A 19287-nucleotide genomic window follows, 5' to 3' on the forward strand; every position below is an offset into this window, starting at 1 on the left:
ATATCTTAAAAAAGCTTGAAATGTCTTTTTAACAATTTAAAACAAAAAGAAATAGGCTACTCTCTGGTTATGTAATCCATGATGTGCATTTCTCTCTAGGCGCATTCACTACTACGGAGATGGCGATCGTCAACTTCATCTTTACAGTTGTTGTTGCTGTTAATAAACTAAAAATAATAGGCCTTTAATTTTATTAAACAATAAATTAAATGAAATTGTAATTGTATTTAAAAAGCAACAAAAAATTCCTGTTTAATTTTTTTTTAACCTTTGCTAATTACGCATTAAATTCAGGTAGGCTACTGAGTTGCTGTCCTCAGTGTCGCAGAAAAGCGCTGAAACGGAGATGAAGGGGAACCCGTTTTTTTTTTTTTTTTTGGCTTATTTTAACTGGCCCATCCAGTTTTCTGGGGGCCCACCTACAATCAAAATCCTGGCGCCGCTAGTGGCCTGGACGCGATGACAGCGCAGTCCTGACATGTCAACTAGGCTCTTCCCTGTGAAGGCCTCCCTCCCCTCCCTTTACCTATCTACAGATAAAGCGTTGTTGGGATAATTGTGGTTCGCGTGGCTACGTGAAAGCGATAAAATTCTGTATTATTAATTAAGGCCAGACAAGTAGTTTGTTGAGGGTTGATTTGTAGGGAAGGACTACATGCCTGCGCACATATATTCAAACGCACTTAAAGACTGAACTCGTAATACGCATGTGCACTCCATCGGCGTTCTCACTGGTTCGCGTTTTTGAAGTTTGCGCAGAAAGAACTGAAGAGTTTTCTGTTAAAGCGGTGTTGTGTTAGTGGCCCCTGATCGTTGCGACGGAAAGTGAATCAATCAAACTAACTTTAGCTGGACAATAACTTTGTTCTAGAGCTGCTATAAAGCCAAAACACTTTAATTTCCTATTATCAATGTAAAGCTGCTTTGGAACAATCTACATTGTTAAAAGCACTATATAAATGAAGATGACTTGACCTTTTCCATCAGCCATGATGAATCTTTGAGAGGAAACCGGAGTGCCCGATGAAGCCTCTCCTCTCAACTGTCTCCACAGGTTCTCCTGCACCAGGGTGTAAGTACTCCCTGTATCCAATACCGCCTTCACTTCTTTACCTTTTACTGTTACAGGTACCAAGAGAAGGGAGGTCTGCAATGCAATCTATCATGATACTACTTGGTATCTTGATACTTCTGCTGGTATAGTATCATAAGATATGTTTTTGCTATTGCGATAACCCTAGATGTTAGCAGCGAAAAGTTTCACTGGAAGGGTTCATTAAAATGACTTAGGCCTACTTCCGCAGCTACAACTCGTTAAATCTAGCGCTCCGTACGCTCTAAATCAGACACAGAGAGAAAATTGTGCGGTAAGATTACATTTATTTGAGTGAATTATAACATTCATTTGAATGAATTACAGAGAGATGTACGCTTGTGCGTGTGAAGTACATCCGTTCAGCGTCTCAACTAACGATGAAGTGGTAAGTGTAATAAGTAAAACACATCGATGTTACCACCTCGCTACTGAGAAATATGATGTAGCTAATTAGTAGCAAAGTCGCGGGCCAGCGTTGACAATATGTGCTCATATCTGTCCGCGCAGAGCAATCTCCCATCTGTGTGTGTGTGTGTTTGTGTGTACGGGCATCAACAAAAGCAGCGTAGTAATACAGAGCGGTGATCAAACTGACCTACCGGTGCATTACATGGTTAGAACGCACACCTTGCAGCCAATCGGAATCATGTATTCAGACATTCCATGGTATAAAGAAAAATAAAATAAAGATTATGTAGAACAGGCAAAGAATTGCATTAATAAAAGACCTGTAAAAATTCAAGTGCAATGATTTAATTTTACTACCAAGTTTGAGTTAAAAACTTTTAATTGAGTGAGAATTCTTTAGAAAATTAAGCTGAAAGATATTCACAATAAATTACACATAATCTATGGCGGGCATACAAATGAGCATGCTATGAGATGTAGCAATAATTGAAATAACAGAAAACTGAACAGGAAGAATAACAATAAAAAAAATTGCGCACAAATCAAGTACCCATAGTCAGTTAATATTCAGGTACAAATCAAATGTAACCTTTTTGTGTTTTTAAAAATCACACGATACCAGTAAAAAGATACAAAGCACCAAAGTAAAACTACTTACAAAAGGACTGTAGTAATAGAAACAAACAATGCTTATTGTCCACAGGTGGGCAGTAAAAACAGACGACTTCAGTTATTTCTTGTTTTTTGCCTGATTTCTTGGAGAGCCTTTTAGTAAATCTCGAATCTTGAGGTAAACCCCCGTTGCTTCAGCAACTTCTGTAAACTCAGGAGTGTCCTCAAAAGGAATTATTCCCGCAGCAAATCTGCTACGGTGCGGGACGAAAGCTACTTTATTTATGGCAGTTTCCTCCGTGTCATCAGCCACTTGAGCGTTCGACTCTTGTGTGCTTATGTGTGGAGAGGCTGAAGTTTCATTCGTTGCAGCGTCATTATTACTGTTTTCCTCGTAGATTTCATCCAGGACGATAATATCACTCAAATCGATCACGTTTTCATTGATTGAATGTTTTTCCTGACCATCACAGGTTGTTTTATCTATCGTCTCACCCTCGCAATTAGTTACTGGATCACCAGGTGAAGTTGGTGTGCTCTGGATTTCATAAGCATGACTCAAGTCCTCCATCTTTTCTCCTTCTTCCTCTGTGTCAAGCTTAAGCGAAGTGACAACACTGGGTGAACTTGGGACGGGGGTCCCAGAAGCTCCAGCTTCAGAATCACTGTTGGTTGTAGTATCTGCCTTTTCAAGGGCTGCCCAAAGAAGCCTTTGCTGCTCCTCCAGTTCCTCCAAAGTCAGCCCATCCTCTGACTCTTCCCCCTCCGTCATCCCCCTCCCTTGGGTGGATGGAGAATCACTTGTAGGTGGAGTTGCTGGTGGAGTACCCTTAGGGACTGGAGGTGTGGTTGGAGGCGTTCCCAGCGGTAGAGGTGGAGGAACGCTCAAGGATGAACAACCAGGAGGGAGTGGTGGGTGGAACTGGAAACCATCAGATCTCATTTGAGGCGCGTCATGATCTGTAGAAGAACGAAAACTAAATCATCATGATTGTCTTTCACAATTATGAAGTCTTTTTTTAGTGAGGCACTGACATCTCGGCAACCAAAAATATTCAGGACACAACAATAGACCCTGACACATTTAAAGGGATAATTCACAGAAAAATTCAAATTCACAACTACCACTTTGACACTTCAAAAAGTTCATAAAGAGATCATAAAACTAATCCATATGAATTGAGCGGTAGTGTAGTCCAAACTTTTCTGAAGAGACTCAATCGCTTTATATGGTGAACAGATTGAATTTAGGCTTTTATTCTGAGGATGAACAAAAGTCTTACGGGTTTGGAACGTCATGATGGCGAGTAATTAAAGACAGAATTTTCATTTTTGGGTGAATTATCCCTTTAAAACGTGCCACCTGAGAAGTGCTAATGAAATGTTACCACTGTGGCCCTTGATTTTGGCCCTACAAAACTATTTCGTCCAAAACTGAAAATTAATCTCTACCACTTAACTACTTGTTACAGCACAATATAAACATAAAAAAATATGTAATCGCTCAGTCAGTTTCTACAGTGGAAAGACGTCAAAAACAGCTTGTAAACAATGTCACGAAACATTACAGTAACCTTATGAAAATCATTAAATGTTCATAAACTCAAGAAAAAAAAATTACTCTATAGTAGGGCTGGGCGATAAAATGGTATCTGTATTTATCGATGGGTACACCATTGTCGGTAACGATCTAAAAATGTACGATATAGCGCTTGATATTTTCTTTAAAATGCGCGCGCATCGCCCGTAGAACGTTCACATATTGCGTCTAAAAAACACCCAGCTGTGCCACTGTCTTCTTTCCAAAGCGCTTGCGCAAAGCGCTATTCATAAGTGGACTGAGAAGTTAAAGATGGCATGACCACCACAACGTTTCCCAACATCAAATGGCAAAAGTAATGAAAGCGGAACAAAAACTGCGCTACTCATTATTTTGTGCTTCACGCTCAGTTTGGACCAATGTCTGTGCAGCACGAGCCAATCTTGATCTATCCAGCTAGATTCATCATCAATCCACCCCATCAAGGTCGGTCAGAAATCTTGGAGTAATATTGGATGACCAGCTGACCTTCACAGATCACATTTCAAAGACAGCTCGATCATGCAGGTTTGCACTGCACAACCTCAGGAAGATCAGGCCTTTCCTAACTGAGCATGCAACACAACTTCTCGTCCAGGCCCTGGTCATCTCTAGGCTTGATTACTGCAATGCTCTTCTGGCTGGACTTCCATCATGTGCAACTAAACCTCTACAAATTATTCAGAATGCTGCAGCTCATATTGTCTTCAACGAGCCAAAAAGGGCCCTCGTCACTCTCTGCACTGGCTACCACTCGCTTGCTTACAGATCTACCACAGGCTCAGCTCCCCTTACTTTCACTCGCTCCTAAGAGTCTACGTCCCTACTAGAAGCCTACGATCGGTCAACGAGCGACGGCTCGTGGTTCCATCACAAGAGAGCCACAAAATCACTTTCCAGAACATTCTCATTCACAGTTCCATGCTGGTGGAACGCTCTCCCTGCCCTCATCCGGAGTGCTGAATCCCTGACAACATTCAAAAGACAACTGAAAACCCATCTCTCCCGTGAGCACTTAACCTCATAATAAAAATAATAAAACTTTTCTTTCCTTTTCCTTTAATCCTCCCTAATCGGGCTTATGCTACTCTGAACAATGCCTGAACTTCGTATTTTGAGCACTTCTTGCGTTGTTTTTGCCTCTTTACGATGACTCGCTTAATTTAGTCCTAAATTGTAAATCGCTTTGGACAAAAGCGTCTGCTAAATGACTAAATGTAAATATTATCATATTTAAATGTTATCTTTAATGTAATGACCAAAACATTATTTATTCATCCTTCAAGACGTATGACAACTCACTTAAAAATATTTTTTCTTTGATAAAAAAAGATATGAAACATATTTTGATGCATTTTTTAGCTATATCGCACAGCCCTACTCTATAGAGACAAGTATTTTGATAAATATATGCACTATTTCATATTTATTATATTTTTACTTAACCTGTTGTCTTTATTATTTAATGTTTTAATAAATCTGCCACGAAAACATATTACAGTCACTTTTAAATGTTTATATTTCAACAACGAATTAGAGTAGAAAGTATCATTAAAAAGTTAATAGAGAACTGCCTTGTGTGCAATTTAAATGTTTAATTTAATTATACAACTCCATTTTCACTTGAGTGTTGATTATTAAATAAATGTGATTGATTATTAAACTATTGTCCAGCTTTTTGTTTCAATGAAAACTTTCATTTTGGTGTTTCTGTAAAAAAAAAAAAAAAATCACACACAAAAAAATCAGTTACATACTATATGTAAAAAAAAAAAAAAAAAAAACTTAAGTAAATAGTTTCACTGCAAAGAAGCTATGTCAAGTATGTATTCCGGAACAATCTGTACTCAATAAAACCTACAGTGTTTAACAAAATGGAAGCTGTGTACCTGACTCTATCTCCATATCCGATGCCTGGTGCGTTTGCTCTGAATTAGATCTCAATTTCTTTGTCTTTTGGAGTGTGGATTCAGACTCATGACGCCTCTTACTGCAGCTGGTGGCCTGCTGTGCACATACAGAGATCATAAATTCCTTGGGAAATATCAATAAAGGCAATAAACCAGAAAAAAAATAACTAAAATTTATATCGAAAAGGGTTTTTACCGATGGAAAGTTACTGCTTAAAAAAGCAGCAAAATTTTGCTTCCATTGCTGAGGCTGCATTGGAATAGACCCGAAAGACCTGTAATCCTGTATATTGGAAAAAACACACAAGGGTTTGTTGGATTTCAACAGAACAGGCTTAATAGAGGGAAAACAGGATTTTGCATTAACAGCCATCCACAGCCACATTTGTAGACTGTCAGCTTGTAGAAAAAGGGTGCGTCTCAATCAGCTCCCTAGTTCAGTAATCGAGGAGTCATCCATTTTAAGGACTGTCTCAATCCCCAAATCCTTCTTGTGCACTGAAACGTTCGCTCCCTAATGCTCACTGTTGCCTTACCGGAAGTTTTTTTAAGCCATTACTGTATTACATTTCGGCATAAACATACATTGCTAGTAGTAGTGAACATAATTAATCTAAGATTTATTATAAATTTACAGCAGAAAGGTTGCAGGTATATGTAACAATCAATGTTTTTTATCAATGTACTTTTAAATAACATAAAAAAATAAATATCAGAAAGATATCTGTGCTGCTGTTGTTCATAAATATCAGAAGTGATGTTGTGCATCGAGGATGTTGCCATGTAGCCAGAAATAGAGCCATCACTGTCCCAATGTGTAGTGAGTCAGGGTCCTCACCAGTGCCTGATTTCGTGTACGCAATATACTGATTCACAATCTAGGGAGCCGATTGAGACGCACCCAAGATGTTCTACATTTCCTGAAGAGAATGTCAGCGGTAGATGTTGCATCATCTTCGTTCTGTTTGTAGCTAAAGTTTCACCAGACCAAGATGCATCATGATGTGGAAACAAGCATTTCTTTCTTTGTTTCATGTACAATTAGAGTATCTGCACACTTACATCTCTTATGTTGGGTGGCGTAGAGACATTGAAGCCAGGAAAGTCAACCAGCTTGGAGACATCATAAGATGTCTTTTGGATGGAGTGATTTTCATCTTCATCATTTGATCCTTGCAAAGAAAAGTTAATGAGTCAATGGCAGCATAGTTGTATTTAAAACACACTATCCTTCCTTAATCACGCTTATGAAAGGTGAAGGTCTTGCAGTTCTGTGGTCAGCTGCAACAAACCCCTCAATATGAAAACCCTTAGTAACAACTTACAATTCTGGGGTTTCGTAACCTAAGGGATTTGTTGCTAACACAGGCCATAATATAATACCAAACTCAGTCTTACCATCATAGAGAATCAGGCCTGAGTTTTCCATTTCTGCCTCTTTTAACCAGCCAGGCGGGTAGCCGAGCTCCCTCATGCGGTAGATGAATGGAGGAAGGGTGTTTACAGTGATCCCAAGAGCATCAAGGAGGTCTTCACTACACAAAGACAATATAAACTGCATATCAGCTGAGTCGACTTTCAGAAAAATGACATTTCACAGACCAGGCGTAAGCCTAGTCCCAGACTAAAACGCATGTTTGAGCTGTTCTAACTGAAAGCAACTTGCACTGATATATCTTAAAATATATCATTGTTTTTCTCAAGATGCACATCAGTAATGTTTATTTTTTTCTAAAAGGCACGTTTATAAAAGCTACTTAAATGCCTTAATTGAACTAAGGCCTCATCCTGGCTTAATCTAAGCTCTGTATCTGAAACCAGGCCTAATCCTCCCAAATTAAAATATTTGGGCAAAGAAATGTGGGTGGAAAGACAAAATGCCTTTGTTATGTTATCAGTACTTGAGTCAATTGTATGTACAAGTCTATAATTGTACATGCAATATTTATTAACCCATTCACTAAATCTAAAACTAATTTAAAGCAGCTACATAATTATCAGATTTGTGATTCAGTTAAAAGTAGACGGGTAAAGTTGGTAAGACAAACTTAGAATGTTGGCTAACATTGAAAATATCTTTTGTGTTTCAAAAGAAAATTTTTTTATAAAAACAAAAGTTTTAAGGGTTTGACAATTTTCATATTTGGATGAACTAACTCTCGAATGCAATAAATGCAAATCTGCAGAAGGAACGCTGATTCATTTGTTTTGAGATGCTGTAAAATTCACAGGTATTGGACTCATATTTCAGCCCGATCTTTTGTTGGCCAGTTTGGGGGTTAAAGCCTGTCTATCTCTTCATGTACAGTTCTAACAAATACAGTGATTCTCCAGAACAAGCATGCCACACAAGCCCTGTAAAAGTGAAGCCAAAACGTCTCGATCGCCCCCCGGTGACTGGTCCTAGTATAGGTCATAAACCTCGTCTCCCCGTGTTATTCAACGGGACGTGAGACCAACTAAACAATTAAATTACACTTCAAATAGGGTGGTTTCTGTCATTTACTGTAGTTTTATAACGCTGATGTAAGTTCAAGTGTCTGTTTTTAAAATAAGTTTGTTTTTAGTTAGATACGTGATGCTATAAAAACGGTGGTGTAACGTCATGATTGACAGCTGTCATTGACAGGTTCAAGTAGTCACTGAAGCACCAACGACCGACTTTTTTTCGGGATCTTCGGAGGACTGAGGAGATTGTATTTAGGCCACTTTAAAAAGTGCAGGGAGAGTGCATTCTGCGTGAGTGAGGGCGGAGCGTTGATTGCGCGGCTTGCCTTCCTTCCTCACTTCTGCGCAGGTCTGGTCCCGAGATCGCTACTGCGCAGACTCAAGTCCCAAGACGTCAGCGCCATATCGGGACACTGGCGGCTTCAGTTATCACCAATGGAAGAGAGCGAAGGGGCGTTGTCCATCTTTTTTTACAGTCTATGCTCCAGAAGTGGAAACTAGACATGCTTTCAACATTTGATGCGAGTTGATGAACATTATATATATATATAAAGATAGCCTACAGCGATTTATCAATGACAAACTAGATTTATTTGGGAACTTCTGGAAGCTCTTAGAATCGTGTCATACCTTTTTTGCATTTTTTTAATGCTTTTATGATGTTTTGATATTAGATTACCTTATTAGGAATGATAGTTTTCCATACTCTTTCCTAGGGCTGTTCCCTAATATTCAACAAAAAATTAGTTGACGAGAAGAGGCTTAATCGACCAAATTCGTCAGTTAGTCACAAAAAAAAAAAACCTCCACAGGAAGTGGAAAGTCACACAGTCCGTGACAGACAGATCATTAACACAGCGACCTCAAACATGGCTTATCAGTTAAAACATGCAAGTAGTAGCTCAACGTTTGCCACTTTACATGGCCGCTTGCTCTATCGTTAATTGAAATTAATGTGCGCTATTATTAGGCACATATCCACGTGTTTGTGTGGAAGTTAAATTAGTACAGCACTCACTGCATGACAAGTTAACTTAACATGCATTTCTCTCTATTAGCGCATCTATTATTCTGTGGAAATGAGAGTCAGTCATCAACATCTTTGCAGCCGAGAAAACACTAAATTATTAAAATGTTCACAATCATTACTTATGCTAGTGCGCTTGATTTATATTTTAAAGGCTCATTATTGTTTAGCATTTCTCTGTAATGTAGAACAACAGTGATACATACCGTATATGACTGAAGGGGGACTTTAAGTGTTTGCCTTATGTGAAAACTAAGAAATTACTTAACAAAAAAAATAGAGAAAAAAAAAATGCAAGAATTGGCACTACATAAGATGACTGACCTCATTATTCCTGGCTTGTACTTTGCAAATCGCTCCTCGACCTCTTCTGCATGGTAGCGTTGGTTGCTCTGATTGCTGTTCTGTGAAAACTCCTTTCTTTTTTCATTGATACGAGCCATATCTTTGGGCTTAAACAGTAAATATAAAAAAGGTTAAAAGGTTTAAAAGGCTCAAAGTTTGATTTATAACCATATGTCGATTTCAAAATATAACAATGCAACAGTAAATTTGAATCTAGTACATATATAGTCAATAACTGAAGAAAAAAAACACCTTCGGACAGTCTCGGAGTTGATGGTCCTCAGAACAGCAGTTAAAACAGCATGGTCTAGGTCTGGAAAGACAACACAAGCAATCGAAAACATTGTAAAGGATTGGTAAAGGCAAGCATCAGTCTTGCAATACCATCAAAATATCAATATCCAAAAGCTGCGATTGTAAACTCTTTCCATACCTTTTCTCCTTTACCTGCACCTCTTGGCCCTCGAGGGCAATGATCTGGCCAAAGACCTGCTGGTATCTTAGCAAAAAATGATTCAGGAGCAGTGATGTGCATAGATGTGTAAAATAGAGTGTAAGCATTATCTAGATTGTGAAAAGCACAGTAAGTATAAGCTGGCTATAAGCTTTAGGATACTTGGGAACTTCCCATCCATCAGTCAGCTGGGGGTTTTCATTCAGCAGCGGCTGGCCAAGTTTATCAACACAGAAGTTGGTGAAGTATAACACACTCCCTATTATCTACAAACCAAAAACAAGATTGATAAGTAGTGGGTTCAATAGTTGACTAAGGCCTCATTTACACTCAGTGAAATGTGACCCAATTTTTTGCTCATATGTGACGCAGATTGGGTGTGTTCTATGACAGTGGAAACAGGAAAAAAAACGCATGCATTCGGATATTTCGAGATCGGTTTCAGGCCTCATTCATATGTGGAAATAAATCGGATATGTGCCAATGCGACTGCCATGTAAACAGGCAGATCAAATTTTCTGAGGCATTAGGCAACGTCTCCACAGTTTAATGACGAGAGAAACCCCGACGTGCATCTGCAAAGGGACGAAACGTTGTGTTGTCGTAGGAGAGGAATGTGAAAAAACGTTGACAACATATTGTTGTACACAACAAAATTTCGTACCCACTGCTCCTAGTTAAAGCCAATATTTAAACACAATATGCTCCCACGAGTCCTGAGATCTCTCTCACACTCAATAACTGAAGCATATGTGCAATGATGGCTCTTTTCGTCCTCCTTCGCCTCAAAATCATGATGATGTTTGGTGAATAGGCATGTGCCGGTATCAACTTTTCATGCTGCGATTAATTGATTGAGCTTTTACCACGGTATACGGTATTATCACGATATTTTAATTGCTCAAGAGAAATGGATGGATTGGTGGGGGGGATGTAGAAAAAAAACTACTTGCATTACAATAGTGATTGTCAAAACATTTGGTAACTAAATAGAATTTTACACAATTTTCACGCTTCCAATTCTTGGGATTTGATTTCAATCTTGATTCAGTATTGACTTTTTGGATAATTATTAGGTAGGCTACAGTAGATAGACGTTAATTTTTCTCAAGAAAAAATATATCTCACATAATGCTGTAAACATACAGAGAGCCCTGTCTGCTGGTATTATTAAAGGTTAAAAATTAACTAATTAAATTAAATATAATTTGGTTTTCATTATAATAACAATTATGACACAAGTAAAAATATAATACAAATGTAATATAGTGCACATATTTAGCAAAATACTCCTCTCTATAGCTATTTTTTTCTAGTCAACTAACGTGTTGGTCATTAAATGGCTTTCCTGAGGTAAATGTAACGTTCTGTGACATAATTGTTCACCTGCAGTTTTATTGACCTCTTTCCGTGGTTGAAAAACACTGAATGATCGATATTATGTATGAGGCATATATACCTTTCGGTAAATTGTAGCCTACTGTATCTTTAAATAAAAAGTAACAGATGATCGGTTTACTTGAACTGAGGCGCTACAGTGATCTGTCAAGTCACATTTACAAGCACCAAAACAGTATTTATTGTCTGAATTTCGTAATAAAATGGACAGAACATGAGAGCTGAGAATTGTTTTCATACCATAATAACCTGCTCTGTCTAGTCTGCCGGTCTCCGTGTCCTCTTTGCTCCGCGATTTTTCTCTGCGTGAGAAACTGCATGTGGCGCGAGAGCGTTTGAAAAGTGTAAATTGCGTGAGTCTCATGCTGAATGCGTATTGACAGCTCTGCTTTTAGAAGGGGGATAAATCGTCGGCAGCGTTCCTCCTTCCGCCATGCTTCTTCTCCATGTGAGGATTGTTTACATTAGACTAGAGTGCGCACGGCGCCGCATGCACACAGCGCTATACATGTGGGGATTGTTTACATCAGAGTGCGCACGTGTTTCGCGCAGCATACGCAGTGTTTGTTTAAGCGGTTGATGGAAAATAAGCTAATACGCGTTCTATAAATATAAATTCTGATCTATTATTTTTCACGGTATTTTGAAGTGCCCGCGATAACAATATCGTGCATATTCATTACCGCGATTTATCACATTACCGAATACCGGCACATGCCTATTGGTGAACTTCGCATATATTGCAGAGCTAGCATCAAGCATATTTCGCTTCCGCCCATCTGTGTAAGAAAATCTAACCCTTTAAGCATGCGCAATGTTTCAGATAGTATGGCAAGTGTAAAACACATGAATCGGATATGGGTCACAGTTGAAAGAACGTATAAACGGACGGTCAAAAAAATCGGATAAAGGTAACAAATCAGAATTGGGCATCAAGACCTGCAGTGTAAACGAGGCCTAATTGAATATGAATAATGTGTTCTGCTGGGTCACTCACACTGAAAGCATTTTTTATAAGTTGGGAATCACTGGAAGTCTTCGCTTTATAGCTCTCCTCCATGACGAAACTTGAATGCTACAAACAAGGAAAAAACAGAATTTGTGAATACTGATGGAGACTATTGTATTAAATTCCTTGTCCAGTGATAATAAAGATGTACATGTGGGTTGACATGAAGCGCAGAGCCTTCTGGATCATTGTTACACTCATGTAGGCGTTTCTCGACAAGACAGTAGATGAAGTCTTCGATGTCTTTCCGACATTGTCTAAACACACACACACAAAAAGCATTTAAAAAAATACATTTTTGAAAACTTATAAACTTCATAATCTAGGATGTTACAGAAAGTACCTACTTGGAAATGATGCTGTTTCCATAATTAACCTGACAGAGTGGTCCATCGGTTTTGGAATCTGATATTTTTATACCCCTGCCATAAAAATGACCATTGAATCAAATCAGTACCTGCAAATGCCCTGTTTAACCGTATATTGAAATAGAGTGTAAATAATTATTATTAACTCACGTAGGACGACTTAATATGTTCAACTTTCTCTTCAGTTCCTCATGTGGATCATCATTAAGGTACAAAATTCAACACTCAATATAAAGACAGACAACAAGCAGTGGATAAAAAGAGAGTAGAAGTACACCATATAGCTATTATTGATCAGTATTAGCATTTTTCATCTGTTTGATGAGGCTAATATTGAAATTAGAGAGCATAGGCTATTTATTCCAGTGAACCCTTTTTCTGTTCCAGCGGCTGTATTACAGAAACTTCCCGTCTTAATTCTTGACTGAAGATTTGAAAAAAGTTATATATTACAGAAAAGGTTTCAAAGTACTAAACATTCAATCTTCTTTTTTCATTTCAGTCTTGATGCTTGATGTAAAATTGTAAATTTAGGAGTTTCAGTATGCTTTTTCTAACAAAAACATTCAAAATAACAGTTATTACGTTGATTATCGACCATAACAAATAAAAATAAAGAAAGATCTGCTGTCGATGCAAACTTAATGGGATAGTTCACTCAAAGATGAAAATTCTGTCATTAATTTCTCACCCTCATGTCATTCCAAACATAACTTTCGTTCATCTTCAGAACACAAATGAAGATCTTTTAAATTAAATCTGAGAGATTTCTGTCCCTCCATTGACAGTCTACACAACTACCACTTTCAAGCCCCAGAAAGGTAGTGAAGACATCATTAAAGTAATCCATATGATTCCAGTGGTTTATGAAGCCATAATTTACACCTTTATTTAAAAATCTCGCTTTCACAAGAGCAGCACGACGACACGTGTGTGCTGTTGACACGAGGGCGGACGTTGTTAGGTGAGGGCACGTTGGAGATTCATATTTTATAAATAATGGTGTAAATTATGTTTGCTTGTGCGTCGCTGGGGCTTGAAAGTGGTAGTTACGTAACTTAGCTGTCAATGGAGGGACAGAAAGCTCTCAGATTTCATTAAAAATATCCTCATTTGTGTTCTGAAGATGAACGAAAGTTTTAGGGGTTTGTAATTATTGACAGAATTTTCATTTTTTGGGGTGAACTATCCCTTTAATCATACTTTCATCGTAACTGAACTAAACATAACTGATCTACACAAACATCAGACATTGTTCAACGTCTGTTGAACACAATCGAAAAGTGCAATAATAGATACAGCTATATCCAGTGATACAGCTATCTTCAACACGCAAGCAAAGCAGTTCAGCCGAAACCGAAAGCCAGCACGCTCACTGGATGAAACACTATAAGGATATTCTCTGCCTTCAGACGCTCTACTGTTTCTTCGCACACTTCTAATGTCTGCCGAAGCCCCCGGAGTCGATCTGAACTCTCACCCTCTTCCTCATCACCTTCATCTATTATACGAATGTGCGTTGGCGCGTTCTCGTCGAATTGCTCGAACAATTCTGCATCTCCAAAATCCACCGCCGCCATGTTTGATGATCACAAAGCGCGTCCGGTTCGAAGGACAAATGCTACAACGCGCTGACGCTTGACTGTTGATTGGCTAGAGACCAGAATCAGGAAGTAAATATACACTCATCTGTAGATAGAAACAACACGGCGTTTGGGGAATACTTCATATCTAAAGCATAAGCAGGCTATATATGACCGTTCCTAAATTAGATTTTGCGGTTTTACAATGCCCTTCTGTAACCACGTTAAAGATTATATCTGGCATGTCAGGGCGTTTGCAATAAAACTATTTATCTCTTCACTATTTTAAAATTTTCCTGTCTGTAAATCATCATGACATCTGGAGGAGTTTCTCTCATCAATATGTCATATTGGGAGAGTGGGAAAAGGAGGATACGATTCTTGTATCTTACAAACAATAACTCCTTTAACGTTTCTAAACGAAGCACAAATGAGGTAAGTGTAACTTAGGCTACCACTTACACAAGTAACATATCACTGTTGATTTTTGGACATACATGATACCCTGCTGGAAAAATTACTGAAACCAGCCTAAGCCTGGTCATATCTGATTTAGTGGGCTAGTTTTAGAGGGGTTCTGGACACTTATTGGCTAGCTGATCAGACTGGGACACCAGCTGGAGACCAGCTTGAAAGACCAGCCGAGGCAGATTTTAGCATTTTATTTTCTGCATGGAAACAACTGCATCATAGTAAAGCAGTGCGTTCCCCTGCTAAAAAAAAACTCTATGCTGGTCTTTACTGGTTTAAACTAGACATAACTGGTTTAAGCTGGTCAAGATGGTGACGTTCAGCTGGTTTTAGATGGTTGGTCAGCAGGGCCCGGTTTTTCAAAGCAACATCGGATTGGATCAATCTGATCCGGATAGGAACTTTTCAGGATCACCAAATCCTGTTTACTAGAGCCTTAAATGGAACCAACAGTGTAGCCCACTGGCTTAGCAAAGAACAACAGTTGGCAAAATACCGGTGGCCACAAATAACCATTGTTTATTTTAATTTTAAGAAACAGAAACACTGTAATAAACAGAAACATTTGACTTTCCTTATTTTGTTATTATGTTAAATTGTAGATTTTGTTGTTTTACCATATCTCATTAGATGTGACATGCTTCATATATGCTTCAAATATGAAGAAATGTATATATCATCAGTAAACATTGATTTTGTGATCATTCACTTAAAAAAAAAACCTCTCTGGTTTTATTTGGTTCGAAAAATCACAACTGAATCCACCCTTCTGATGGGATCAGGATAATCCTGTTTTTTTTTGGATCAAATAGATCCCAAACCAAGTTCAAAGTTCTGAAAAACCCAAAGGGCAGGTTTGATCCAGATCAAATTTAAGATCGGATTACATGATCTGATCTTAGTTCAGAATCCCTCTTTTGCTTTTGAAAAACCCATTTCCAAGATTTGATCCAATCCGTGATCCGAAATCCCACTGGATTACTTTTGAAAAACTGGGCCCTGGTCTACCAGCCTGACCAGTTAAAGAAGTGGCCGAAAAGCAAACACCCCTTCTCGAACCAGCCTGCAAAACCAGATGTGACCAGGCTTGAAGAAAAACTAAAACCAGTCAGCCAGCTTGGGCTGTTTTTAGATGTTTTTTCAGCCGGGTTTCCACTATGGCTTCTCATTTTTCCAGTAAGCATTCCCCCATCTCTTGATTATTGATAAATTAAACACACTTTAATTAATATCAGTTTAAAGTATTTTTGTCTTCAATTTTTAATAAACTATAGAGATACCTGAGAAGTACCTTTTGCTGTAAAACATTTTTGTAGGACCTGATGATACCTAAAAAAAAATGCTATTTAATTTAGTAATCTATGTACAATTATTTTGTATGGTTCCTCAAATGAATTCAATTTTGTTTATACATTCATTTGTTGATTTTTTTGTTTTGTTTTTAGGATCAGATGATCCCTCTCTTTCTTGGAGCTGATCTGTTCTCAGACACAGACATTCGCAGTGAAAACCAACCCAGATACCATGCGAAATATGCTAAACGAGGATTGGCAACTAAACTGGTTTTCTCATCAGGTATGTGATGATCATTTTTTGGCCTGGGCATTGGATGATAATAGTTAATTTTCATGAACTATTAGAGGATAATATTTACCTTATTTCTCTCTAGACTTCAGATTCCAAGGGCTACGACTTCCCTTTTCCAACAACAGTCTGTGGTTCTATAGTGTTCAAGGAGTTTTTCGAGTGGCATTTGAACTATATAGCAAACAAGACCAGCTCTCAATTATGGAGTCATTTCAGGTAATTTGAGTTTGTCATTATATTTTATGTATTTGTATCTTCACGATTTCTAATAAGTCTTGTTTGTGTTTTATTAATTTTCCTCTTAAGGATCTATGGAAATCTCGAATAAATGACAGCAACTTAAACACGACCTATCATCTGAGTGCCCAGGATGTTCAACCCCAAAATGATCAAGAGGCACAAACAATTTTGGCAAATAATAAACCATGTCCATCATACCAAGGCCATCAACACTCAGACGGAGGGGAAATGAACATCTTTCCAATAACCACAGTTCAGTCAGATATTTCATCATCTACAGATCACGACTACTGTTCCTTAACAGAGCAAACGAACTTAAGCCAATGCCGTTTACTTGCTGATAAACTTCACAGCCTAGCGGAAAAACTGAAGTTACTTACAAATATGGAAGCAGAACAATTAAACACTACCACAAAGGTCTTGGACTATGTTGAATACTCTATCACCGGGATGATTGAAGAGGAAAGACTAACGGATACTGTGATGGCACTGATTCACACTCATTTTAAGAGTTACTCCATCTACTCAAGCAGTCTTTTAAAGGCTGTGGCAGGTTGGCTTGGCCAGCAGTTCAATGCAGCCAACAGCACCATTAGCCACCGGGTTGAAGGTTTTAAGACCCAACACATTGAGCACATCACAAACTTGCCACCTCCAGAGGAGCTGGCAACTGAACTTTTCCCAGAGGCAATGCGAAATCTTCTTGCACACTGGATGGGTCTGAGTGACGAGGCAGAACACTGGAAACGACACAGCGAATACCCAATTTTATTGCTTATCCTTGAATTTGCCAATCACAATCTTATCACTGGAGTGGCCCATGTATTGTATTCCAGTCTAATATGCAAATAAGTGTAGTTATTTGCATATTATGTCCTGAGGTGACATTTTTATAGTTGTATAGCCTTTACAAATTATTCCAAATAAATTGTTTTCCCGTCAAAAGCCATGTTTTTTATGTCTTTTCCACACATGTTGGGGGCACAAATGTAGTATTTGTTTATAAAAGAAGTCTTGTGATTTTAGGCCAATATATTAAGAATTTAAGAGGAAAATGGCTATCATAGTTCATATCTTCCTATTTTTAACTTGAAGATATAGCTTCACATCCTTTTTGCCATGCTCAGCTTAAAATGTGTTGAAGCATTAGACAAGAATGTTTTGGTTTATCCAAAAGCTTTTGGTAACTTTTAGCCAGCATGGTTTAATGATGATCTGAGAGGCACAGTATAGCTGGTAAAACAGGTAGAATCCAAATACATTTACATTACATCTCAAATATAGTTACAACTGACCCACCAAACAGACCTACTAAACATGGGGAAGAAGAGGAGTAGTGAAAACAAAAGTAACAAACCTGCAAAGGAAACTTTACAGTGATATGGAATATCTCCCTTTTTTCAGAAGGAACCTAATATGGAAGGAATGTCCATTTTCAAGCAGAAGTACATATGCTTTATTTTGAAAAAAATATGTGTATTTGGTAATATGTGCAAGTTTGTATACATTTAACCCTAGCAGTGCATTAAAAAACTGTATACACCTGTTGCATTCCCGGGTCTGTTTTTATAAAACAGTTATAACTTAATATTTTTCAACTAAAACCATATTGTATCTGTTCAGTAACTTCTCATTAATGAGTGAATGCACACTTCTTCTTTTTTTTAAGTTTTGAATGTGACCATGTTTATCAAGCTATTACTACAGTACATGTACCCCCTATTTATTAATAAAAAATAAAAAAAATTAAATGTTACAAGAACTACAGCAAAAAATGTGATGCAAGAAAATATTTTCATCAATATTTATGAGAAATTTAATTAGAATATATCATGGATTGAATTAAATTCCTTTTAACTTAAAACTCATGACTGCTCAGAACAGTCTAAATGTAATAAAAAAATTATTAAATGTTTCCAAACAAAATATATTCATTTTACTTACATTTTATAGGTATCAGATAGATTCCGCAATAGATGATAAACGGCCTGAATAGATGCCGTGCATAGTGACACACATAGTTTATCTTTCCTCAGGGTGGAGCGCAATACCTCTGTGGCCATGCTTTATTACAAGCAAAGACACACACGATATACGTATGTTAAAGTGGGTTAATAAAGTGGGCGATGCATTTTTGTTAGAAAAATATCCATATTTAAAACTTTATAAACTGGCTTCCTGTGACAGCCGTACACGGAAGAGTGACCTCTGACCCAACATATGAAGTAGGATGTAGCATAAGCTTCAATGAACGTAAACGCCTCTCGTGGTTCAAACAAATAAAGCTGGGCAACAAATTCAAGATCCTCTTCTCTCATATCGAAATCCTCTGACATTTCTGACTTCTAATTCATGACTGGTGTTTTGTTTTGCTCTTTCCTCTGCGCTTCCATGTTCATCAATAAGTCATGCGTTGGGTCAGAGGTCACTTTTCTGCCGTGACTAGACTTGCATATGGCCGTTACCGGAAGCCAGTGATTACAGTTTATGAAGTTGTAAATATGGATGTTTTTCTTACAAAAATGCATCTCTGCCTGGCTGCACATGGGTGGAAATCTACACCATCGCTTCCCTCAAATCCGTGCCGTACTACCGCCCATATCACTGACAAACCCTGCAACTGAGCTCCAACCTCGTTCCTGATGTGAGTGTTCTGAGGAGGAATGTTTCGTCCGTCGAAGCAGAGGATGAGTCACAGAGCAAGAGAGTTCGTTTTGCTGTGTTACACCCATCCCTTGCTGGTTGCAGGTGA

The 19287-nt window shown here is 38.1% G+C and overlaps 2 protein-coding genes across 3 annotated transcripts; one reads left to right on the forward strand and one right to left on the reverse strand.

Annotated features, from left to right (window-relative positions):
• Positions 1 to 378: 378 nt before the first annotated feature.
• zcchc8 (zinc finger, CCHC domain containing 8) lies at positions 379 to 14307 on the reverse strand. Of its 2 annotated transcripts, none has more exons than XM_081367163.1 (14): positions 14054 to 14307; positions 12805 to 12847; positions 12634 to 12708; positions 12438 to 12543; positions 12275 to 12352; positions 10042 to 10145; positions 9859 to 9924; positions 9678 to 9738; positions 9405 to 9532; positions 7004 to 7140; positions 6668 to 6777; positions 5802 to 5888; positions 5585 to 5699; positions 379 to 3076 (listed from the first exon to the last, which is right to left on the reverse strand). In XM_081367163.1, exons 1-14 carry the CDS (start codon positions 14232 to 14234, stop codon positions 2235 to 2237), a joined length of 2133 nt encoding a protein of 710 aa, XP_081223289.1. In that variant the 5' UTR covers positions 14235 to 14307; the 3' UTR covers positions 379 to 2234. The 2 variants fall into 2 exon arrangements, with proteins under 2 accessions (XP_081223289.1, XP_081223288.1); XM_081367162.1 differs by having other exon boundaries at positions 385 to 3076; positions 5585 to 5702; positions 12805 to 12845; positions 14052 to 14236.
• LOC308691679 (uncharacterized protein) lies at positions 14302 to 18080 on the forward strand. Its single transcript, XM_081367164.1, has 4 exons — positions 14302 to 14672; positions 16154 to 16283; positions 16378 to 16511; positions 16602 to 18080. Exons 1-4 carry the CDS (start codon positions 14550 to 14552, stop codon positions 17385 to 17387), a joined length of 1173 nt encoding a protein of 390 aa, XP_081223290.1. The 5' UTR covers positions 14302 to 14549; the 3' UTR covers positions 17388 to 18080.
• Positions 18081 to 19287: the final 1207 nt, after the last annotated feature.

The sequence above is a fragment of the Scardinius erythrophthalmus genome (genome assembly GCF_964197995.2).
Source record: "Scardinius erythrophthalmus genome assembly, chromosome: 5".
In the NCBI taxonomy this organism is placed as follows: domain Eukaryota; kingdom Metazoa; phylum Chordata; class Actinopteri; order Cypriniformes; family Leuciscidae; genus Scardinius; species Scardinius erythrophthalmus.

What these genes read in the sequence shown, in the direction of transcription:
- zcchc8 (XM_081367162.1), bottom strand. Translation starts at nt 14,234, where the DNA reads ATGGCGGCGGTGGATTTTGGAGATGCAGAATTGTTCGAGCAATTCGAC. An exon ending in AGCGTCTGAAGGCAGAGAAT is followed by an intron (nt 12,846 to 14,051) that starts ATCCTTATAGTG and finishes GATGATCCACAT; the next exon opens with GAGGAACTGAAGAGAAAGTT. An exon ending in TTATAAAAAATGCTTTCAGT is followed by an intron (nt 10,146 to 12,274) that starts GTGAGTGACCCA and finishes TTTGGTTTGTAG; the next exon opens with ATAATAGGGAGTGTGTTATA.
- LOC308691679 (XM_081367164.1), top strand. Translation starts at nt 14,550, where the DNA reads ATGACATCTGGAGGAGTTTCTCTCATCAATATGTCATATTGGGAGAGT. An exon ending in TAAACTGGTTTTCTCATCAG is followed by an intron (nt 16,284 to 16,377) that starts GTATGTGATGAT and finishes ATTTCTCTCTAG; the next exon opens with ACTTCAGATTCCAAGGGCTA. An exon ending in CAATTATGGAGTCATTTCAG is followed by an intron (nt 16,512 to 16,601) that starts GTAATTTGAGTT and finishes TTTCCTCTTAAG; the next exon opens with GATCTATGGAAATCTCGAAT.